The 24,943-nt window shown below is 34.2% G+C and overlaps 2 protein-coding genes across 2 annotated transcripts; one reads left to right on the top strand and one right to left on the bottom strand.

Annotated features, from left to right (window-relative positions):
• Positions 1-24: 24 nt before the first annotated feature.
• LOC100267677 (putative E3 ubiquitin-protein ligase RING1a) lies at positions 25-7,717 on the top strand. The gene is made up of 10 exons (XM_010658841.3): positions 25-372; positions 466-508; positions 3,616-3,674; positions 4,158-4,239; positions 4,404-4,524; positions 4,611-4,652; positions 5,559-6,098; positions 6,242-6,349; positions 6,900-7,124; positions 7,416-7,717. The coding sequence occupies exons 1-10, from the start codon at positions 183-185 to the stop codon at positions 7,446-7,448; spliced, it is 1,443 nt and encodes a 480-aa protein (XP_010657143.2). The 5' UTR covers positions 25-182; the 3' UTR covers positions 7,449-7,717.
• Positions 7,718-7,748: 31 nt separating this feature from the next.
• Positions 7,749-12,993, bottom strand: LOC100262517 (protein TPX2). The gene is made up of 20 exons (XM_010658693.3): positions 12,673-12,993; positions 11,925-12,013; positions 11,674-11,817; positions 11,495-11,562; positions 11,041-11,388; positions 10,849-10,945; positions 10,653-10,742; positions 10,440-10,553; positions 10,167-10,343; positions 10,032-10,094; positions 9,859-9,942; positions 9,604-9,762; positions 9,382-9,516; positions 9,191-9,274; positions 8,971-9,090; positions 8,702-8,868; positions 8,496-8,604; positions 8,347-8,406; positions 8,153-8,247; positions 7,749-8,055 (listed from the first exon to the last, which is right to left on the bottom strand). The coding sequence occupies exons 1-20, from the start codon at positions 12,815-12,817 to the stop codon at positions 7,938-7,940; spliced, it is 2,466 nt and encodes an 821-aa protein (XP_010656995.1). The 5' UTR covers positions 12,818-12,993; the 3' UTR covers positions 7,749-7,937.
• Between the last annotated feature and the right edge of the window lie 11,950 nt (positions 12,994-24,943).

The raw sequence follows: 24,943 nt of genomic DNA, 5'->3' as shown, positions 1-24,943 counted from the left end.
AAATGACCAAAATGCCCTTGAAGGACACAAGGCCGTCCACCAAGCCCACATGTGCTTTTCTTTCTCCTTCCCTCTCTCGCTCTCTCCCAAACCCCACCATCACCACCCCCAACACCACCACCACCACGGCCGACGTCGACGGGGATCATAGGAGCCGCCACGACAAAGCTCTCTTCTCACCAATGCCTGCCCAGAAGCGTTCCGTCTCCGAAAATCTGGTCAGCGGCGGAGTCGACGACGACGACGAGGAGGAAAGAGACGAAGATTCTCTCCACCAACACTTCCATCGGAAGCAGCCGCGGCACGTCGAACCAGACCAAGTTCAGCCCCAAGATCACCACCACCAACACCCACAGCTCCACCAAGAAGAGGGTTACGTTTCGTTTCTCGTTTTTTCACTTCTTTTCTTCTTCATCTGGATTTCGTTGTCGTTGACGATCGGTTCCTCTGATTTCTATTTCCCAGATTCCGATGAAAACCCTTCCTCTAGCACTGAAGAAAAACCAGAGTACTGTCTCTCTTTGTCTCTGTCTCTCTCCCTCTCTCAATCGTCATCTATCTGTCTCTCTATATGTGTTGCATATGTTTGTGAATTGATGGATTTTGGTGCTCTCGGAGAGTTTCTGGGCGCCAATGTGTATGTGTTTGGGGAGTAGCGGGACGGTTTAGCTTAGCTGACATGGTGTCGTGGTGGCTGGCTTGTTTCTGTTGGTGAAGGGGAAGATACTGTGTTGATGAATATCTGTGTCGTCTGTATTTCAGTGTTATGGATGTTGGTGTTGTTGTGAGCTGTTGGCTCCTCACGATTTGAGGCATAAGAAGTGGGTGGTAGCATGAGTTGATCTGGGTCTGTTTCATGCTTGAATGTAGCTGAAGTTTCGATATTGTTCATGGGTTGGATTGAGGGAAATTGTTGTGGGGTGGAAATTTTATGTTTTCAAGGATATGCAATTTAGTGGTGGGCCAATTCCACACAAGCTTGAAACCAACTTATCTAAGATGTTATCAATCTAAGGATTGGCTTTGTGGGATCCCACTCAGATTATTTGCCGGTTTTGTACCTTGTAAAAGACAGTTGTCTCTTTGCTAAGAGCTGAAGTTTGAAATCCTTTTGGTGCATGTTGGTTAAATTGTTTACGGTGCATTTCTGTAGATATTCTGGAATTGTGTTTGGGTGACGCTCACTTTGAGCACATTGATTTGGCATTCATATTAAAAATTCCTAGTGGTGACAGGGTAAGATTGTTGTAGTTTTGCTCATGCTTGTAAGTTGTAACTTACTTGCATGAAATGCTTCCATGCAGTGGAGTGGCTATGGGCTTATCCACTTGGAGTTTGACTTCCATGTGTTGATCTAAGTCATAGACTTTGCTAAGAGCTTGTGTATGCTATCATCCCTGCTTTTTCTCTGTTTCTAGAATTCAAAATTTGCATATTTTCATGCACGTAGTATGTAAAAGGAAACATCTATGTAGCATCTTCATGTCTGTATTTGTAAGTCAACATGTTATACAAAGGTTTCATCCATTATCTTTTTTTTTTTTTTTTTTTTTTGTTCCAGGGAATGGTCAAGAATTTTTCCCTGTAGTTCAAAACAATTGGATGAGATGCAGCATGGACATTTTTCTCTCAATGTTTTTTAGTAGCTCTTTGTTGTATTCTCTTTGGGTTCTTATCGTTGTTTTTACATGATCTCCTCACTTATTTTATATTCTATGAGCAAAGGGTAATTATTGCGTAAACTTGCATGTATGTGTGGCTGTTAAAACAGATAATATGATGCATTCCTTCCATGTCTCTGCTTTGAAAGAAGGTGAGACAATTCTGCTTTGTGAAATATGTTACCTGGTTGATGGTGGTGTGATTGAAGCTATGTTTAAGAATTTGAAGTGAAGCTCTCTGACTATCTATCTTCAATAGGCAAAACTTCAGATCAGGTTTCCAGTGTTTTTTGGATAATGCCCATTCGATATTTGTTAATAGGCAATTGCACATGCTTGGAAGCACTTATTGGAAATGTTTCCATGCCATGAATTGGCCCCACCGGTATATTCTTAATTGGGTTATACGATTTCCATTCATTGACAAAAACCATGATTCCTCTGCTATGGGTAAAGGCATCCAGGAGAGACATGCATGCCTTGCAGCAGCAACTTCTTTAGACATTGCTTAACCGACTACATATCCAACAGTGATTCTTCCCCCTCGCTGCCATAGTTTCTTGCTGTGTGACAGTTAGTCTTGTTACCGTTTCATGCTGAATATGCCTTTGATTGAACTGATTTTAATCTTTATTTTACTGCTAATGTTTTCATTGTTTGAGTTACTTAGTCTCTTGACCAAAAAAGTAGTTACTGTCACTGCACCTCCTTGTGAATCTTGATTGTCTTCTTGAGTTCTGTGACTTCCAGTTCATATACACATGAAAAGCTTTTGGTGTCTGCTTTTTCTTCTGAGATTGGTGAGGTTCAGATTAATCTGGATGGAAAGTTTTCATTCCATTTATTGATGTCCTTGGCAGTGCCTACAATATGTTTGGGGTTTGTTTTAGATGTTTTTTTCTTTCTTTCTTTCTTCTTCCTCTTCTTTTTTCTTTTTGGCTGAATCCCTGAAGAACTAGAACTTGTCCTAACAAGGTAATAGCTAGATTTAAGTTAATCCCTGTAAATCCTAGCAAGATTAGTGGAGACAGATGCAGCGAATGAATCCAAAATTGTCTAGTCAAGTATTGGTTAATAAACACTGAGCCACATAAATATGTATTAGATGCAAAGATAAGAAAATCCATATCACTGCATTTGATGATTCAACTCCAAGTTTTAGGTTGGGATTTCATTTAAAAACTCTCATGGGAAATATTTCAATATTCCAAAATTCCTTGATCTATAACCATTTCTCATTGCAACCATATCAAAATATGATTTGAATGATTTAGGCCAGAAGAGAATGCAACTTTACAATCAAGGCTAGAGAGAATTTGTTGTTTATGCCCCATAAAATGTAGTCCATGAGAAATCTTCTAACCAAAGAACATATGGGAGGAGAAGTGAGATCTGCAATTTCCTGTCAGAGAAGACTAGAACTGGTTCAGTGTTGTAAGAACTTGGAGTCTTCAGTGAGAAAGAATGTGAAACACCTTCCCTTGGAGCAACAGCAATTTATTTTTATTTTTATGGAGCAACAGCAAAAGATTAACATGAAGAATCATGAGGCTGGCAGCCATTGGCAGCATTAAATTCTCTGTTATTAAGGGAAGCAATGGATGGCATTCTTTGGTTTTTGGAGACTTGGAAATTTCACCCCTAACCATTGCACAATTCTTATATCTGTCAGCAGTACCATAAAGTAAAAACTGCAGAAAGATAATTATTCTTGTTGTATTTGATGTATGACTAGTTTGGCTTTTCTGTCAAGAGTTTGCTTGTCTTTGAATTAGTCAATGGGATTGGTTGACCTTTATTTGCATAGCAAAAGGAGAAAGAAAAAGGAGAAAAGCAAAATTATCTGTTGATTTATTTGAGCATCATGCTGCGCTTGGATTTTTCAGTAATTGGGTATGATGTACTAATTTATATATCTTTGTGTGCTCTCTCTGTTTCTCTCTCTCTCGTGCAGATTTGTCTTTGTAGGACTGCCAGACATTCGTAAAGATGTACAATGTCCAATATGTCTTGGTACTCCCTTGCCTTGAATTTTTTGCTTTCATACAAAAAATGAAATTTTCTTTTCTGCTTTTGAACTTATGTGATATTTTTTATTATTTATAAATAGATTCATAAAGTTGGATATCTCTGTTATCCAGTTCTGCCTTCCCGCCTTCGTTGTCATGAGTGATGCTTTCAAACCAGTTCCTGATTTCTGGAGTTTAGGAGAAAATAACTGAATGGGGTGGAATAATCTAATGAGACACCAAAAATTTCCATGTAGAACTAGGTGATGATATAAAAAATCAGTTGATGTTCTAATGGTTGTCTGGTACCAATCCTATATTTGTGGTTCAAATGAAGTCAAAGCTGATATTCTATTATTGATTATGGATCGCTGTAACACCTGTGGCTGATTTTCCTCCAAGTTGCTTGCCCACTTTTCTTTAACATATATGATTGGTTATCAATTTTGTAAAAATTGAACATTGATCATGCCTTTTGCATGGACAGGGATCATTAAGAAAACACGTACTGTAATGGAATGCTTGCACCGGTTTTGCAGGGAATGCATTGACAAATCAATGAGACTGGGGTATCTAACAGAAACATTTACTCTTTATCTTTATTTGATCTGATAGACACTGGCACCACAATTTCCTTGCATTTTGTTCTAGTTAATCATCTACATAGCTGAAGGCTTGTATCATATATTATACTAGATTTTATTACTTGACTGATAATTATCTTTTGTTGCAGGAATAATGAGTGTCCTGCTTGCCGCACACATTGTGCCAGCCGACGTTCCCTGAGAGATGATCCAAACTATGATGCCCTAATTGCAGCTTTATATCCAGATATTGATAAGTATGAAGAGGAGGTAGAATTTGATTGCTAACTAACCTCACCTTTTAATTTTGCACTATAGAATTTCACAAATTAAGTATTAATTGCTAAAAGTTTCAGGAACTGGCTTTTCATGAAGAGGAGCAGACTCGCAATAAGCAGGTTAGATTCAGGATGCATGTTCTTCATGCCTGCTTATCTGTATACATTTATGTTTGTTGCTTCCTTGCTTGCTTGCAGATTTGCATCTCTGCTCATTTGCAGGTTAGAAGTATTGAATTTGGGTCAACTAGGCATCAGATACTTCTGACAATTTTTCTTCACAGATAACTTCCCATGTTCAGCCTGATAGAAACTGTGTTGACCATGTTTATTCATCCAAACCATAACATAATGGAGCTTTCAGGACTTTCCTCACAGACAATTGCACTTTTGTCTATATGCTGAGAAATTCCATTTCAGCATTGTAGACTACCGTTTCTTGTGACATGGGTGCTGTAGTCATGGAACACCAGTTCTAAATAATGACCTTACCGCATACATATTTGGTCAATGTCCGTATTCTGTATGATCATCTTACTGTATGATCAAGTGTGTTCATCTAGAAAGGATTCTAACTTGAAAAGTTTATTATCAATGTTGATTACATTTACTGAACATCAGTTGAATTCTAACTTAGTTAATCCAGTTCACCTCATAATTGGATGGTACTCAAGAGGGAATTCAGTCACCACAAAAAGCTGAAACTTTCCATTTTGTTTTTCATGCCACTTGAGATGTGTTCTTCATTGCATCCGTGAATCTGGGATAACAGAATTTCATCCTTTTAAGTTGTTCCAATTTTTTGTTTGTTTGTTGTTGTTATCCTTATCTTGGGTGTCATCACTTCATTTTGGACAATGATCCTGTGCCTCCACATTCAAATGAATTTTTTTTTTTTAAAAAACAGAAATTAAATCCCTTCTTCTTGTGGTGTCCAAACAATCCAGTTTCTCTGGAGAACATTAGCACATAGAAACAAACATTTTTTCTAGTTCCTGGTTTTTTGTTGAAAGCTTCCTTGGGCAGATTCAAGCATCAATTGCTCAAATTCTTCAAAGACAATCAGAAGCGCTAAATAGGAAACGCACACTGGGTAAAGATATAGCAGGTCCATTTATGACAAGATCACAGCGCAATTATCGGAATGCTTATTCAAGGAGGAGGAAAAATGGTCGAGGTTCTGATCTTCAAGGATCTGATGATAATGAGGATGAGAATGATAATGATGGAGGCAAAGGTTCATCTTCTGCTGAGGAGCGTTCTACAGAAGTCAAGCGGAGAAGGTACAAGAGACGGGCAGGAATTCGACTCATACAACCTTCTTCTTCTTCAGTAGCTAACTCAGATGGTGGATGCATTGAAAATGATTTAGAAGTGAATAGAGAAAGCCGAGGCTTTTCTCCTGGACTAGTGTGGAATCCTGAAATGCTTGCTTGGGGCAGGGGTGGTGCTCGGAGTCATACACGACATGGCAGTAGCAGTGGCTGCAATCATAAGAGTGCCCGGAGTACCCGCCTGTCCAAGTTGGTTGATTATCTTCGGAGCTTAGGGGAAAATGATAATGAGGTATGATTGGAAGCATACTGTCACATTATTTGTCATTCATGATTATGTCGCACTTAGGTGACAATGGGGTAACTTTTTTTTTTTTTTTGAGGTGGTGATGCAATAAAACTTTTCTTGAAAGTAAGCCTGTTCTTTGTTTGCAGTTAGATGTTCATCTCATGCTTATTTCTTTGGATAAAGAAAGTACACCAAGTTTGCAGGAGCCATATCTTTGCTGCAGGCCAACCTTGTCAGTGAGACACCTCTGTGAAGTAAGATTTCTTCACCACTACCTTACTCTTAGACTGGTATTTCAGAGTTGTAGATTTAGGATTTCGTTCCAGAAAACTCTCGTATCTTTGGATTCTGGAGTATGAGAAATATAATTCTTGAAGCTGGCTAGACATGTTTTGTTATTGTGCATTGCTGCTATAGTTATAGGATATCACAAGAAACTCAGCGATTAATGTAGTGTTGGCTGCCTGGGCTAAATGTGTATGGGTTTGGACTCCTTCAGACAAAATTTTAAGTAATTTTGTAGATTTATTTTTTAAATGCCTTATAATATTAGTTTGAATTTAATTGCAATATTACCTTGTATAAATGGGTTGCTGGTTGGTTCACGTTGTGAAGTTTTTGAACCTGGCCAAGCTTTAATCAGATGTGAATCGTCCCAGTCCTGAGCAGTTGCCAGCTCCCAATACACAACATTAACACTGCTGTACTTTAGTTTCTGGCAAGACATTGCAAGTTTTCTTTTTTCCCATGTTTGTGACATTGTCCAACTTTAATAGATTCTGAATGCATGCCTTGTGTATATAGTATGTTGCTCTCCAGACACCTTTGCGTGCGGAAGAAGTTGAAATATTGGTGGTGAAAGGGTGTCACAATGACTATCAGCCCTTCCCAAACCCTTCAACCTCAGTAGATGATCTGAATCCCGACCCTATAGTGATTGATCCATCCAAAGATGAGCTGCAAATTTTGGAGGGGCAAGAAACTCTGGTGGGGCTTCAAGCCAATGGCACTTCCTGTAGAAACCAGTTGGTATGTGTTCATACATGGTTTTATCTGCGCTGTGCAAATGTTCGGATATGCAAATCCAGTCATTTCATTATGTTTTTGCATGGCCTTTGGAACGACCCCCTGTGTTGTAGCATTTTGTGTTGGCCTCTATTCTTGTGTATGTGGCAGTCACATGGATGGATAACGGTTAAAATGGATTAGCACTGTCTCGAGGCAGTTTCCATCCATTTTAAACCACCTGTGTGTATTGTGCTGCATAGTTCTTTATCCATATTTGAAATAACAAAAACTTACTTTGCGACTCTGTTTCAGGTCCTAGCATATCGGCAGAAGGGGGATAGTTAGCCATCATCCATAATGTTACTTGTCTCATTCATCGAAAATCCAACAAACCGGCTATCTCATTATATGGCGGTGGGAATTATAGAGGGCGCTGCATATGTTACAGATGTACATTATACTTAAAACAGGGATGACATGAACATTGAAGCCTCTTTTTATGTTACTGATGCACATTGCACATGCCTTCTTATATTCAAGCTTATGAGCTTTATAGAATCAAATGCAACAGTTCTACTCTTGATTTATTTGAAAACAGTTCTATTTTTTCCCCATATCCAGTGGGAGAATATCTCCTATCCGGTATTTTGAGAACCCATCAAGAAAATACTACACATTCCAGCTTCTTGACGAGTCAAAAATTACAACATTGAATTACTGTGAATGAGTCAAAGGTACATATGAAATGGCATTAAAAATGTAGGAGAGTCAGAAAACTGTTAAGAGTTCAAGGGTTCTTGAACACTACACCGCGTACAGCCAGCTGGGCAAGAATCACCTCATATTATTAGCTGCAGCACTGGTGGCGGTAGCCAAGGTCATTTTTCTCCTTTCTTTTCTTTGGAGCACACGCAAGTAAGGGGACTTTGCTTTGGTTGTCTCCTTTGAAGACCTGTCATAATCACAATCAATCAAGCATATTATTTTTATTATTATGGGGAATAAGGGTGAGGGGTTTGGTTTGATTACATATAGGAAGTTTTTCTTACTTTTGAGGGCAGAAAGGACGATCAAAATTGGGCACCGCCCTTGCATGTGGAACCAGTGTCCTTCTCAGCTGTTTCAACGCCTTCTCTTCCTCCATCTGTCATCATCATCATCATTGTTGGATTAGTTGTGAAGCTTTTTGAGATCTGAATAAGTCAAACTTACAAACTATGTGAATGTATCCATCCCCACATACCAGCCTTGCTGACTCGCTCTCCTCTCTGTATCTCTTATACATTTGTTCTTTCTCCTTGATCTGTAAGGACAAAAAAGAAAGTTGAATTGACTTTTCTCCAAGTAAACGAGAGCCTTAGCAAAGATGAGCCTTGGAAGAGTGTTTTTTACCCTTTCATCAAATTCTGCTCTATCCACAGCTCGATGATCTACATGGTGATTGAATTCCTGAACCTGTGTCAGGGGTTTTCTTGCTTTCTCTGGAAGTGGAATTGGGTCCCTGCAAATATCAATTATAAATAATAAATCAGTTACTATTTCCTAGGAAACAGAACTGGTGTGTTGCAAATGTCCAAAAATCTTTGATTGCTGCTTACTCTTTCAAGACTGGCTGCGCCTTGAACCTCCTCCGTTCAGCCTCTTCCTTCTCCATTCTCTTCCTTTCTTCCATTTCCCTCAGCATTTCTTCTTCATGCCTCACCAGGCTTTCCAGTTGGAATGGTTCTGGTTTTGTACATGGCTTAGGCTCCGGTTTGGGAGGGATCTGTAACAGATAAATATAATCATCACACCCAAGCCATTGCTGCTTTCCCACAAAGTGCTCTCACAATTAGAACAAGTAACATATGTATATAAATTTCTGTACCACGGGGTAATCAGTGGTGTATGGATATGGATGGGCCCTGGGAACCCTTGCTTTTTCCTCTTCCATCTCTTTTTCCATCACCTTCATCACGAATTTTGTTTCTTTCTCAGTTCCTCTATCCTGATGTCATTAAACCAAAAATTGGTGTAAAAACAGAAATTTGGATGAACAATATTCATTTGTCACATGGACCACAACAGGAGGAGGTAGAGTGGCATACCTCCGTGTGGAGATGGAATGGATTCGGTTTGGTGATTCTTGGGATTGGATGATTGTCCCGGTGAGGTTCTGAATTCAAAGAAAGCTGGGAAAACGAAAATACACTCTACAGTGAGAAAAATCAAAGGCATTTTAGCTAGGGACTAGGAATAGAAATGAATTCAAGGAGATAAACTTCTCCATTCCAATAACCTTATCAAAAAGATCAGTAACAGAGGCCTGTGGTGGTGGAATCCTTTCATCTGTCGCGAAATGGAATTCTTGAGGCTTAGTCACTTGCCGCTTTGTGTTACAGAATATGCCCAAACCCCCTTTGCTTTCAAATATCTGCAGTAGTTGGTAACATAATTAGTCAAGGAAATTATGGAAGTAACAATTGGAATTTAACTCTCCATTGAAAAAGATGAGCAGTACCTTCTTATTCAAAGGCCTGGCCTTGAATGGAAGAACTTTTTCGAGTGCTTCCTGCTCAAGCTCAACAGAACTTTTCACCCGGGGTGGACGTGCTCGCAATGATGTTTGAAGAAGCGGGGTTTTAGGTTCAGTTAGGTGATGAGGATTCCACTGATGATTCTGTCAGACAAGCAAAAACAAAGAGTAAATAAAACTAGTTCATTTCTTCAAGGATTAAGAATGATTTTAAAATAGTATGGTTGCTTTTCTAAAAACCTGGAGAGAAGAAGATTCAGTTGAGGCTACTGTAGACGATTCTGCATTCTGATTGGCCCTCGTCATTGTCTCCAAATGAAATTCCTGAACCATGTTAAGAATAATTGAGTTTAATGAGTCAGAACCAAACAACCTTGCATTTTTCTCTCCATCCAATCTAATGTATACTTCACCTGAAATACAGGCAGCTGGGGTACACTTCTTGGTACTGCAGGTAAGGTTGCAGCTTCCAGAATCTATGACAAACAGAAGAACCAATTAAATATTGAAAATACCAAATTTTAATGTTAAATAAGCCATTTGCATACCTTTTTGTTTAGTGGTCGAGCCTTGAATTTTGGAATCTTAGCCATCATCTCTTCCTCAAGCTCAGCAGTGCTCTTTACTCTGACTGAACGAACCCGATTAGTTGTTTCAAGTTCAGGTTCCTTGGGTCTGGTTAATGTGAGCTTGGGTCTCCTCTGGATGATAGAAGTAGCATCACCCTGAAAATGGAAATGGAAGTAGTCAGAGAAAGGTTAGGCAAGGTCCGTAACGTCTGTTAAATGAAATTGACATAAAAAGGAGAAAAGATCATTTACATGTGAAAGAGAACTGTTGAGGTTTGGCAGTGACATCCCTCTTGTATTGGATTGAAACTTTCTCATCATTTCTGCCATTGAAACGAATGGAGCTGCAGCTTCTCGGACATAAACCTTTCAAAATTCAAGAAGTGTCCAATGACTTAGCATTCTCAAATCCATTGAAAATGTTATGACTGCTAGAGATATAATAAACAGGAATTTTAAACGAACCTTTCTGTCCTCTTTACTGGTTTTGGCAGTTGAAGGGCACAGGTTGGAACTGCCCTTGTGGGGCAAATTTTGTGGTTTGACATTAAGAATCTGGCATTTTGAAGAGAAAAATGAGAAGAAAAAAAAAAACATCAGAACAATGAGAGAAAAGTGATGAGTCACAACTAGGGGTCAGCAGCAGTGTGATGAGAGTCACCTGTCTAGTTTTTCCTCCTTCCAGCTTCTGCCGCTTAATGGCCTGGTATTCTTGAGCTAAATTATGGGTCGTCGTAGGGTTTTTTACCCTTGGGTCCCTGTAAATTTGAGCCAGAATTACAATTAGTATTAGCATGTTCAACATAGAGCAGAACAATGGAAAAATTAAGAGTGAGCGTAAAAATATATTGACCTTCTCACACTGGATGGTGGTTTGCCTTTAGCTTGTGACAATTGAGAATGATTTTTTGGCTTCAATGCAGATGGATTTTTAACCAAACTAGCTATCTTTTTAGCTGTCTGGTGCTTCTTTGAATCAGTCAGGTTTGCATTTTGGGAAGTCATGGGTGGTTTAGGGGTGCAGGCTTCAGTTCCTCTTATCTTTTCAGCCTTCAGGTTCTTCAAATCGGTCTGGTTTTCTTTATGAGAAATTGTTGGTTGCTTAGGGGTGCAAGCTTCAGTTTCCACTTGAAGTGACAGTAGACTCTTGTTGTCATTAGTTTTTCTTTCCACAGCAGACGAGGCTCCTTCGGTTGAATCACTGAGATCAACAGGAAGGGAAACATTTGAAAAGAGTTGAGGATTCCAGTACAGACAATTTCAATTTTATATAAATTATTATTTAGGACCTTAGAAAAAGAACAAACCTTCCATTTTCTAGGGTACATACACCACCTTTGTCCTTATCTTTTGTAGCCTCTTCATCTGCAGAAACCTGAAAAGTTCTTGGATCATGAGAAGCAATACAAACATAAAACCAGAAAGGTGCTTCTCTGCTTTGTAAACCCTACAAATTCCTAGACAGGGGGGCCTTCAGTAACAATACCAGATTGACAAGGCTTGCATTGTTTTCTTCCTTGGCCTCATTGGGGGTTAATTCTTCTTCCTTGATTTCAGCAGGCATCATCTCTGATTGAGGCTTGGTTTCCGAGGCACAGTTAGTAACTGTTGAATCTGCTGATTGGGAGACCTGAAACAAATCATTGACAAGGAAAATTCAGTCAATCACAGGTTCTCCAGTGGTTAAATAAAAAATCCAAGTGATGATTAAGAGAGGAGGAATGGGGAAAATATCACCTTCTTCTGTGGCTGGTCTGCTTCACTAAAATCACATAATAAACTCTCTGTCACAACAGATCTACCAGTCTTGATTCTAGGCATAAAAGCTGCACAAATTTGAAACCCGAAAAGATCAAATTATGAACAAGGAAATCAAAAAGCAAGCTCACTTGTTCAAATGCATAATGAATTGTTGAGTGCTTATATGTTATCAAAGCAAATCTACCAAAGAAGCCATCTTTTTTTTTTTTTTTTTTTTTTTTGTGAACTTCAGAAATAAAAACTGTGACGAGAGATGGTTTGTCATCAGCATCATTACTAAACTTTCAAGAAATAGTATCCAGGTCCATATGATGAGTTCAGAAACAGTCTAATCCCACCCTCCATTTTTGTTTTCTTTGCCAATCTTTTCTCACTAAACAGAGGGAGCATTGCCCCATTATAACTCAAAGCCACTCAAACAAACTGAACTGCAGCATAATGTGAATTTACCAAGAAACGCAAGGGAGAAGAAATTTTTTGAACATCTAACAAGCACGAACCAAACCCTAAAGATATGTCAAAATCTAGGATCTTTAACATTATCATTGTTTACAATACTATCAAACAAGAAACACCATTCAACTAAGCCTAATTGTAATACAAACCCTAACGCTCTGTTTTGTAGTGGAGAAGAATGCAAGGAAAATAAAATTTTCTGACTTGGAATCTTGGATTTCTCAGGGACCAAGGAAAACAAAACCAACAAAAAGATGGAAACACTTACGGGAAGGCGCATGGCTGATGGCGGTGTCGAACCAGAGCTCTGCGTTCCTCGTTTCCGCCTCCGACTCTCCATTGATAAAGTCGAAGAATTTCGGAGCAGAGAATTCGTAGGTTTGATCGATGAAGACGGAGCCGGTATCTTCCATCACCACAGGTAGGGGGATTCTTGAGAGAGAAAGTTGGGAATTGGAGAGAGAAAGTGAAGGATTTAGGTTTTTCTTTCTTTCTGAGGAAGACGTCTGGGGTTTGGTTGTTAATGAGAGAGAGCGAGGGGGTTAGGGAGAAAGGAAACTATACGTTAGGCTTCGCAACGGTCAATTTTTTTGAACTTGGGGTCGGACATAGAGGCTGGCAACGGGCATGTGATGGCGCTTGGGACCTCAGTGGGATTTCCTTCCAACGGCTATATTCTGTAAGGAAACGACGTCGTTGTGGAGACGCTAATGTTTTTCCCTTTTTTTTCTTTTTATTTTCCTTTTTCTGTCAATTTCTAAACAATTTCTCTAATCTGATAATTATTTTCAAAATAAGAAATATTTGGAGGCATTGTTTGGCGAGTGCTTCAAAATGTCATATTTAATTTATTCCAATGCCTTGAAACTAAAGGAAAGAAAAAAAAATTAAAGAAAATCATTTTGTTTGATTTTATTATGATTTTTTTAAAATATATATATATAATTAAAATTAATTAAAATTTTATATAAATTTTGGAAATATTTAATTAAGGTTTAAATTGATGGTTTCGAATTAAAATCTCCTTGATACTTGAGATTGAACATATAGAAGATGGAATGTGATTTAAATATAAATTCTTTTTAGAATTAAAATCCTATGGATATTTGATATGGAGAATATAGAAAATGAAATACCCATTTTATTTTTGGATTATAGTATATATTTGAATTTCAAAAAGTTAATAGAATAAGAATAAAATTGCTAAAATAGAAGATAGGAACATGAAATTCCTTTTTTTTTTTTGTAAATCCATTGTGGCGTTTGGATGGTTAGAAATGAGGAATTTAGGGTATATTTGATAATTGTTTTCAAGTATAATTTTCTATTCTCTAGAAGAAAAAAAATTACGCTTTGAGAATAAACTATTTTCTGCTTTCTATTCTTAATAATAGAAAATAGGGTGTTTTCACGTCATATCTTTTATTGTTTTCACTTATTTTCTAATGATTATTTTAAAAAATAATTATACAAACATGTAAAATAATTAAAAATAAAATATTGGATATAAAAATTATTTTTAAAATATACTTAAAAATAGGTTAAAAATATTTCAAATTACTTTTATTCTATAAAATATAAAAACACAGTTTTCAAAATTTTTTCTTAAAAACTATTTTTCAGAACTATTTTCGAAAACAATTACCATACAAGGCATTAAGTTTTTTTTTTTTTCTATTTACTATTTTGATTCTCCTTATATCTCATTCTTTTTTAAATCCACTATGGTGTTTGGATGATTATAAATGAGAAATTTAGGTTTTTTTGTTTCTATGTGGTATTGTAATTCTTTTTCAATCTCATTCTTATTTTTATTTATATTTTCAACTTAATTCTATGAAAGTAAATAAAATTTTATAATCAATAAGATGATATTTGGATACATTTTCTATTTCTTGCCTTAAAAAAAATAAAAGTAATATTTTTATGAAATATAGAAAATGTTAATTGAAAAAATTACCATGTCTTAGTGTTATTAAAAATTTCTAAATTCAATATAGTAATATATATATATATATATATATATATATATATATCTTTACTATTTGTATGGTAGTTTTTTTTTTTTTTTTTTTTTGTGTTAAACATACTTTTTATTTTCCATTTTACCAAAATGGCCTTATTATCATTGAGCTCTCTTTGAAACTAATCTTCCATATTCAATCTAGCCCATTTTTTTTTCTACGTAGATGTCATGATGGATTTTTTAGTTTTACCTAGCCTTTCTCCCTTTCCCATTCTCTCTCTGATTTTTTAACCAGACATCACTCTTTCTCTCGTCTCTCTCCATTGAAGTTGCTCTTAGTCGAGTTTTGGGTCAAAATGGCCCATTTTTGAAAAAAATTGTAACATCTAACCACTTTTTTAAACTTATGTTCAGATTGACCTCTTTGATGCCACGTAGGCATCACATCATTAATTTTTTTTTTTTCGTCATTATGGTGAAAATGCAGTTGGGAAACGCGGCTTTTGTATTAAAGCCGCAATTGAGAAACGCGGCTTCATTTTTGTACTAAAATCGCAGTTGGCAAACGCGGCTTCATTTTTTAACTAAAGCCGCGGTTGGCAACTACGGCTTTAGTTAATTTTTATTTAAATTAAAAATTTAATTAAAAATTATTAAATTACAATTTATGAATGAAATTTAAAAATATACTTAAATAATAAATTATTTATATTTAAATTTAAAATTCTAGTATTACTTCAACAAACATAAATTGATAAATATAATATATTATAAATGAATATTTTATTTATTAATAAATTAATAATCTTAAAATAATAAACTTATATAACATATAAATAATATATAAAATTGTATAATTTATTAATTTAAGATATTTAATCTGTTAATTTTTAAGATATTAATTTATTTGTATTATGATAAATTTATCTTTATCGAAATAATAATATAGCAGTTGATAACTGATATTTCAATTATAATATTTTTTTTTACTTTCAAATTTAATTAAAACTATTAAATTATAATTTATGATTGAAATTTAAAAAATATACTTAAAGTCAAATAAACATGAATGGTGGATGATCGACGTCGACCTAGATTGCTACCTCCACCACCACTTCTATTTCCAACTCTAGCCCCATCACAAATAGATGTTCTTAATGTGTCACATGCAGTACTTGCTACAGTTAGAGATGAACGTCTAAAAAGGAAAAAAGTACCAGTTACACATAGGTTCTCTCCTTGTGGAGGCATGTGAGATTATATATGTTTTTTTATTTTCCACTATATTAATGTTTAGTGGATATTTTTTGTGACTTTAATTAAACTATTAAAATTACATTTTGTAATAGACTTTTGTAATTAATTTCATTAACTAATTTTGTAAAAAAATCTATATATGACAACTACGGCTTAAGAGTATGTTATTATTTCGTTAAAGATAAATTTGTCATAATACAAATAAATTAATATCTTTAAAAACAACAAATTAAATATTTTAAATTAATAAATTATACAATTTTATATATTATTTATATGTTATATAAATTTATTATTTTAAGATTATTAATTTATTAATAAATAAAACATTCATTTATAATATCTTCTATTTATTAATTTATGTTTGCTGAAGTAATACTAGATTTTTAAGTTTAAATATAAATAATTTATTATTTAAGTATATTTTTTAAATTTCAATCATAAATTGTAATTTAATAGTTTTTAATTAAATTTGAAAGTAAAAAAAAATATTATAATTGAAATCTCAATTATCAACTACTATACTAATTTATTCGATAAAGATAAATTTATCATAATACAAATAAATTAATATCTTAAAAATTAACAAATTAAATATCTTAAATTAATAAATTATACAATTTTATATATTATTTATATGTTATATAAACTTATTATTTTAAGATTATTAATTTATTAATAAATAAAATATTCATTTATACTATCTTCTATTTATCAATTTATGTTTGTTGAAGTAATACTAGAATTTTAAATTTAAATATAAATAATTTATTATTTAAGTATATTTTTAAATTTCATTCATAAATTATAATTTAATAATTTTTAATTAAAATTTAAATTTAAATAAAAATTAACTAAAGCCGCAGTTGCCAACCGCGGCTTTAGTACAAAAATGAAGCCGCGTTTGCCAACTGCGGCTTTAGTATAAAAATGAAACCGCGTTTTCCAACTGCGGCTTTCACTATAATAACGAAAAAATATATTTTTTTAATGATGTGACGCCTACATGGCATCAAAGAGGCCAATTTGAAGATAAGTTTAAAAAAGTGGTTAGATGTTACAATTTTTTTTAAAAATGGGCCATTTTGACCCAAAACTCCTCTTAGCCACCATGAAATTCGAAGGTTGTACCATTGTTTTGATGATTTGCTTGTTTGCGTCCTTTGGTATCAAGCACAAGTACTATTATTACTTTTGCTTTTGGTGTATGTGTCTCAAGAGTCTTTGCTCATAAACCCTAAATTTGAACCTTAAAGCTTCCCCATTAGCCTCAAACTGGCACCACCTAGATCAAATCCTACACAAAGTCATATTTCATCAGCATCATAATGTTAAAAAATAAGATAAATAAAACTCAACCCCATTTTTGGTTGCCAAGAAAATGTTTGGAAAAAGTAAAGAAACCTTACAATTTGAGAACTGATTACTACTTAAAAAATGTTATTTCATAGCTTGTAATTAACTCTTTTAAAACACTTTTGAGTAGTAGTTATCACCTTTTAACCCAATTAACATATTAAGGACCATTGCAATCAATTCTAATCAAATTGTGTTAAGTTTTGGTGTTTTGATAGCTTTTTGATCACCAAAGCAATCCGAGATTGAGGAGAGTTCTTTGGAATCCATAAGCAAATCCAGAATGCAAGGAGTATATCCGGATAGGGGCGTCCGGATACACCATCGGAGGGTATCCGGATAACATATCCGGACAGGATACTATCGTTTCATCCGGCTGCCGCCGCCATTACACCCGACTGCCGCCGTCATTACACCCGGCTGCTGCCGCCATTCCATTCGGATGCCGCCACTTTCCACCCGGATGTCTTGCATCCGGCACATTCCATTCGGATATTTTGCATCCGGCGCATGACGCCAGATGGGAGAGGAGGGCGTTTCAAACTTCCCTGGATGGACATATCCGGATCCGCTTATAGCGCCTACCCGGATGGGAGAGCAGCCATTTTGCACAAGTGCTGCTGTGTTCTCCTGAAGCTTCCTGATATTTGCCACCGACATTTTGGGATATTTTGAGATATTTTGCTTTAGATATTTGTTGTCTAAATCCCCAAAATCTCCTTGTAACCCACCAATTATAGGATTCCTTAGTTATTAAGTTAGGAAAAAGGATGAATATCCTTTTAGATATTATTATTGTAATTTTTCATATAGATATCTCTCGGGAGCCTGTTCTCACGACGATCGATCATTTGTACAGTTTTACAAGGAAGTAAAATATAGAGCCTTTGCTCTGCTTTACTTTCTCATTTTTAATTATATTTTCTTACTAGCCAAACAAGCTCTGAGGATGTTTTCCCAGAGGATGAGAGGTTAAACCTTTGGTTTCTTGGAGTGAAGGAAGCTAGGTGAAAAGTCCAGATGCAAAAGTGGAAAACTCTCGTGCTTTAAATACAAGTAGTTGGAGTTCATAAATGGCTTTTAAATCTAAAGTTTTGCTTTAAATCCCTTAGAATCACTTTGAATAGCCAATACATGATAAGCTTTTAGGTCTCTGTGGATACTTATTGCTAGATCCACATAAGACCATTAGTTATCATGTACGAGCCATTGGAAAGTGGCTCAAGGTGAAGACCCATAGTGTCTAAAGCCATTAATGGAACTTGACTACAATTTCTATTGGCTTTTTATGGATTAAATCTTCATTGTTAAACCTATACCGGTTCGGGAAACAACCATCCTTTATGTTGTTGTCCCCAATGCGAGGAGAAAAATCCAGAATTTCCCACTTTGCATTCTGAACTTGATCCTAGCAACCTTTAGCTCCGGGAGACTTTCTTTCTTCCATTTTTACCTAGTTCTATGTTAGTTTAGTTTCAAACACCACTTTCAAAACAAATTTTATTTTCTTTTAAACTTTAAGTTTTTGACAAAGGAAATCATCAGATTCAATTTCTAATCTTGAGTCTATCACTGGTAGAGTGAAAACCCATCCCAGAGTTCGACCCTAGAGCTGCTATACTATAGTAGCTTTGCTACGCTAGTATGAGGTCATAGGATTTATAAATATTTTTGATTAAAATACCCAACTGAGCACGAATCAAGAACAAAATGACTCAACCCACTTGATTTGAGTTTCTTTCCCTTTCATATTTTTCCTCTTTCTCTTTCATATTTTTCCTCTTTCTCATTTCTCAAAAGAAAAAAAAAAAAACACTGAATGTCTAAACCATAAGATCCTTTCTTTTCCCAACAACCAAACTGAAAAAATAGCAAACAAAAGTGTTACAACCTACAAATCTCATCTTTAAATTCAATAGGGAGTTTAGATGTAGTGGATAGTAAGTTAAAGAGCTGAACTTTGCCTCATTATAATATAATAGGATATTGAAGTGCAGTTGATTATCTTTAATGTAATGTTAAGTCAATTTCAAAATTGGATTTTGAAGGAGCAAACATTTTCCTATAGGTCATAATGGTGCTCGTTCTAACTCTTGATTCATGATAGCACATTTCTTTAAAGAAATTACGAGTTTGTAGTTCATAATTGTGCATAAGGACATTTTGGCAAAAACACAAGGTTGCATTGGATTTTATGAATAGTATTTCTAGATTAGGCTAATAAATAAATTGAAACCTAATAGAGTTAATTAATTAATTAATTAATTAAGATCCAATTGAGCTGAATTAAATGATCTAAGCCCAAGTTGGGCTTAAGTCATTTAAGTCCACAAGAAAGCCTATATAAACCTCGACTTTAGAGAGAAAACCCTAACCTCTCTTCTAATAAGAGAAGTCCACCTTTCTCTTGTATTAAGAGTTGGGTGCATTAAGAGTTGCCCAGAAAATCCAAATCATGAGTTTCTTGCAAATAGATGATTTGTTTACAATCGATTCATAGACTTAGGCAATCCATTTGAGACTGTAGTGTACTATCTCCTAATTGGAAGAGTGGTTGGTTTTGGCCATTGGGATAGGGTTCCCATGGTGTGTACACTAATGTATATGGTTGTACATTGAACAAAACTTATGATGAGTCATACCATAAGGCTATCGGATAGTCATGACTTCACTAAGTTATTATATTATATTGTCTCTCAAACTTGAGAAAATATTGAACTTATATAGAAGTTAGTAGTGTTTTTTACCTATGAGTGAAATTATAAGTTAATCATATATTCCCTATGGATGAGGTTATTGTTGATAGAAAACATGTTGCAATAGATATTCTAAATAGATGCATCATAATATATCATGAAATTTGAGATAGAGTGTCCCATTTGGTGATCCTAAGGATGTGTGATCATGAAATCTATAAGCTCAAAGTAATTCATTTAGTGGAATTTGACATATTCTCTTAGTAAGTTAGAGTATGTCATTTAATCACATAATAGAAGGATTTATAACTCAAGGTTTGAAGAGGTAGTCTTGAAAGACTGATAGCTTTAACTTTATTAGACAATGAATGACTAGTTCATGAGAAGATTATAGACAATGGATAACAAATAACAGACCCAAGCACTTGGTGTCTCATTGTAATATACATAGGGTATTAGAGTGTAGTTGATTCTTCATAGTGAGATATTGAATCAACTTTAAAATTAGATTTTGAGGGAGCTAATAATATTTTATAGGTCTCAATAGTCCCCACTCGAGCTCATATTCCTTAATAACATGGTTTATAAGGGTTTGATGATTTTTTAATTCATTTGTGTGCATAAGGGCATTTTGGTAATTTCGTGAAGTTGCACAAGGATAAGTGAGTGATATCTCTAGATCTGGCTAATTGATTAATTGGAGTCTTGTTGGATTGATTAATTAATTATCAACTTTTTTAGGCCAAATTAAGTGACCCAAACCTATTGTGGGCTCAAGTTACTTAAACTTAGTAAGAAACCTACAAATATACCTCTTAAGGGTTAGGATTTCAAGTTCAATTTTACCATTCTCTCTTTGTAGTCCAAAAGAAGAACCCTAGCCTCCAATCCCGATATCTCCACCATCTCAATGCCTACACTTAATGAGGAGTCATCAAGTAGAAGATCCTTGAGTTTACAAGATCTATTGCAACTTTAGAGTATTCTACACCGATAGGATTCAATCTGGGAACATCCAAATCACTGCTATGACACTAATCTCTAAATATATTATATGTTTTTTTTTTTGAATAAGATTTCATACACCTTAATAATCTAGGGCTTGGGACTGGAGCAATTCAGGGTTTCCAAACAGAAATTACAATGAGACAAAGCTTGAGTCTATGACTTACTATCCATTGCATGCAAACTCTTCATGAACTGGTGTCCATGATCTAACATGGTAATACTATCAACTCATCAAGATTACCTATTTAATCCTTGAGTTACAAATCCTCTTATTATTATGATCAATTAATAGGCTCTAACTCCAAGGAGCATATGTCAAAATTCACTTAAATTACTACAACTATAAATATCATGATCACATGTTCTTTACATCACCTAAGGGAACACGTTATTTCAATTTCATGAGATATCATGATGTCTCTATTGAGAATACGTGTTGTCACCAACCTTCATCAATAGTGTTCGAATCTGTAAGGATATATGACCACATTAAAGTTTCACTCATAGGTCAAAGCCTCTTGTTGACTTTAGCATAGGTTTAATATTCTCTCAAAGTTGAGAGTCTACGCAACATAGTAGCTTAGTGAATTATGACAACCAGATAGCCTTGTGCCATGATTCATCAAAGTTCTTGTCTAATATATAACCATACACACTGGTGCACTTATCATGATAAACTTATCCTAACGGTTAAGACAACTTATCCCTCCAATTGGAAGGTAGTGTACTACCATCTCTATTGGATTGTCTAAATTCATGAACTAACCATGAACTACCCGTTATCTTGTAAGAAGCCCATGACTTATATCATTTATACAACTCTTTATGTACCTAAGTCATATACAATACAAATTATATGGGTTGAATGTTCAAATCAATGTTAATGCATAAAAGAGAAAGCAAAAAGACAATAAAGTCTATTTTTGTTACATCATGTCTTGTTTTTAGGGGTTCAATCCTAATACTTTTTCTCTTATTTGATGTGAGACATCACAACTCCGCTCATGTAGACACAACGTTCTCATTGTGTCCCATGGGATTGTGGGGTCAAATAGATAAACACCCCTCACAAGGTAAAACAAACCCCCACATCGGGGTGGATGATCGACTCTAGTACCATTTCTAATGACTCACCCTCAACCATATAAATATTATTCACTTTAAGCCGAAAGAGGCTCTCACAGCTTTAAAACTCTTTTACAAGGTTAAGAAGAGTTTATACATATATAGTGTTAAGAACTTTTTTCCTTTTATTGTAATATCCCACATCGTATAAAGGAAAAAGTTTCTGACGATATATATGTATGATATTCTCTTAACTTTGTAAACATGTTTTAAAGCCGTGAGGGCCCATTTGAGCCTAAAGCAGATAATATTTATAAGGTTGGAGGTAGATCGTTACAAATGGTATTAGAACTAATCCCCAACTCCGATGTAGGGGTTTGTTTGGTCTCATAAAGGGTGTTTATTTGGTCCCATAAGGGTGTTTATTTGTTTGGTTCTACAATCTCATGGGACACAACAAAGACATTATATTTATATAAGAAGAGTTCTACAATCTCATGGAACACAATAAAGACGTTGCATCTATATGAGAGGAGGAGTGACCACTCCCAATCTTATAGATAATGCCAATAATTTTTTCCTCATTCAATGTGGGATATCAAAATATTATATCAATGTAGACTATTGTATAACTTTCTTGGTATTCTATATATTCCTTAATATTCTAGTTTTGATCCTTTGGCCTTACATCTTCCTTAATCTTCCTATACCAAAAGAATATTTTATTTGATTCGATTCTCCATCAACATAAAAAAAAAATATATAAAAAAATTATATTTACAAAAAAAAAAAAAAAACCCTAATCATATTCACACCATTATTCTCCTTCATAATTAAATTACAAGTCCTAATTAATATAAAAAAACTTAACCAAACAGAAATTTCTAATATTTCTCAAATTCCTAAAATTCTTATAATGTGAACGAAGATTTTCAACCATAGGTTGAATCCTTGCACCATCACTTGGGAAATTTCCTCATTTCTAACCCTCACGCATGAAATATTGAAAAGTCGGAGAAATTAGAAAATCAAGATGGAACTTTGTTTAGACTAATGCAACAATTAAGGTTTTCTTAATTAATTTGTTGTCATCTTTGACATGGTTTCCTGAAATAATTGTTAAAATTTTGATTTTTGATTTTTGCATCATGAGATGATTGCCTTCAATAGTATCCATGACGTAGCAGCCTTACAGGTTATACAGAATCCGACGTTAGCGTGGCCATGGCCATGCCCTGTTCAGCCTTATCCCCTTCCCATGTTATCATCCTCCACCACCAGCCGCCTTTTCAATAGTTGGATCATGGATGACACCGCGAATTCAAATCACTGTGCACACACGCCTACCTTCTTTGATCCAAAATTGTTATAATTATTCCAAATATATATATATATAAAAGAAAAATCAGATGTTTAATTAAAATTAATCATCATGTTAATAGATTATTCTTGAAAAATACATTTTTAAGAAAAACACTTTAAATAAAAATATTAAATATTTTTAATTTTTTTTTTTTAAATGTGAAGGTTATTCAAATACTTAACTTCTTTGAGTTGGTAGGTTGTGTTTTGCCTTGTTGCCTTTGAAATGATCCCAAAAGTGTAATAATTTGATATGCAATTTGTCTATGACAAATAAAAATGGAATGATTTTATTTGATGGAATTTCCTTTTTATTTTTTTAGTATTCAAACATCAAAAAATGATTTTTTTTAAATATTTTCTTGTTTTAGCATTTTTCTTCCCTTTTTTTTTCCTTGTTAACTCGGGGTATACTTAACATACTCAAGTAGTGAAACTTTGTCAAATATATACAGATTTTCTTATATAAGGAAAACTTATATAGTCTAATTAAAATATATTAATTTAAATAAAGGTTAATTTCATTTGCTCGATGGATGTTTTGATTAAATACACATAACTCCATTGATATCAAATTTTATCAAATGCCTCTTATATACTTTTTTATTTGTTATTTTCATATACCTCCAATCTAACTTAAAATAAGGGAGGCATTAGATAAAATTTTTAATTAATGGAGATTAAGTATATTTAACTAAAACCTCGAAGGAATCGAATGAAATTAACTCATTTGAATAATGATATATATATATATATATATAGTCAAAATACCCATGAATTAAAATTATGAAAACTTATACTATAGTTTGTAAGCACTTAAAGTCTATTTAATTAGAACAATTTTCTGTTTTTCAAAACAAAAAAACGCATTTGACAATCATAAACTTATTTTCTAAAACAAGATGATTTCAAATAACATCTTTTAGTTGTTTTGAATGATTTTCATTTTTAAAAATTTTTTTTTTATGATTATTTTAAAAAATAAGTATACATATTGAATGATTTAATATAAAGCATTATACATAAAATTTATTTTTAAAATAAATTTAAAAAATTTTCAAATTCTTAAACAAACTTTTATCATACAATACATCAAAAAATAATTTTTAAACACTATTTTTAAAAATTGTTTTTCAAAATAGTTACCACAAAATATCTTATTTTCCAAGTAGAAACCTCCAACCATAGTGTCATGTGCAAGATAAGGAGTTGTGGTAGTTGGAACACGATTTTTAACTCATAGCTCTACACAATTTTGAATTTGGGTCCAAACAAACCCTATATAATTTTTAATATGCATTAAAGGTGGCCAAGTTATTTAAAAATTTAAAATAAAATAAAATAAAATAAAAAAAGAAACCTTGTATGCAAGCTGCCCAACCAACTTTATTTATGTATGTGCATGGGACGGTCCAAGTTGGCTTCCTATTCAACAGGAGACCACGTTGCTACTTTAATCCATTGGAGTAGTTGTACTTGTACATATGGTGGCTCCATGATTTCACCTTTCTTTATCAATAATTCTGCCTTTTCCATTCAATTCTTTCACAAATCCCATCCTAAGTTATCATTTCTCATTCATCATTCATCTTTTTTGGAAAAAAAAATCTTATATTTTTTAAAAAATTTAAATTTAGATATATTAATTTTTTAAATAAATTTTAAATTCATAACTAAAAAGTATTATGTTTAATATAAAAATTATTATTATTTTAAAATTTTTTAAAAAGGAAACAATGGGATGAGTGGCTAAGAAATAAAGTTAAAAAGGGTCGACTTTAATCATGTGGGCTAAATTTAAGTATGGGGTTAGCTTTTTGGAGAAAAGG

This window comes from Vitis vinifera, chromosome 12 (assembly GCF_030704535.1).
Source record: "Vitis vinifera cultivar Pinot Noir 40024 chromosome 12, ASM3070453v1".
Classification (NCBI taxonomy): Eukaryota; Viridiplantae; Streptophyta; class Magnoliopsida; order Vitales; family Vitaceae; genus Vitis; species Vitis vinifera.
Note: the sequence above shows the minus strand (reverse complement) of the source record. Positions and strands in the feature narration are given on the sequence as shown.

What these genes read in the sequence shown, in the direction of transcription:
- LOC100267677 (XM_010658841.3), top strand. Translation starts at nt 183, where the DNA reads ATGCCTGCCCAGAAGCGTTCCGTCTCCGAAAATCTGGTCAGCGGCGGA. An exon ending in AGCAGACTCGCAATAAGCAG is followed by an intron (nt 4,653 to 5,558) that starts GTTAGATTCAGG and finishes TTCCTTGGGCAG; the next exon opens with ATTCAAGCATCAATTGCTCA. An exon ending in CAGTGAGACACCTCTGTGAA is followed by an intron (nt 6,350 to 6,899) that starts GTAAGATTTCTT and finishes TTGTGTATATAG; the next exon opens with TATGTTGCTCTCCAGACACC.
- LOC100262517 (XM_010658693.3), bottom strand. Translation starts at nt 12,817, where the DNA reads ATGGAAGATACCGGCTCCGTCTTCATCGATCAAACCTACGAATTCTCT. An exon ending in AAGGAGGAAAAACTAGACAG is followed by an intron (nt 10,743 to 10,848) that starts GTGACTCTCATC and finishes TCAAAATGCCAG; the next exon opens with ATTCTTAATGTCAAACCACA. An exon ending in CCAGTAAAGAGGACAGAAAG is followed by an intron (nt 10,554 to 10,652) that starts GTTCGTTTAAAA and finishes GAATTTTGAAAG; the next exon opens with GTTTATGTCCGAGAAGCTGC.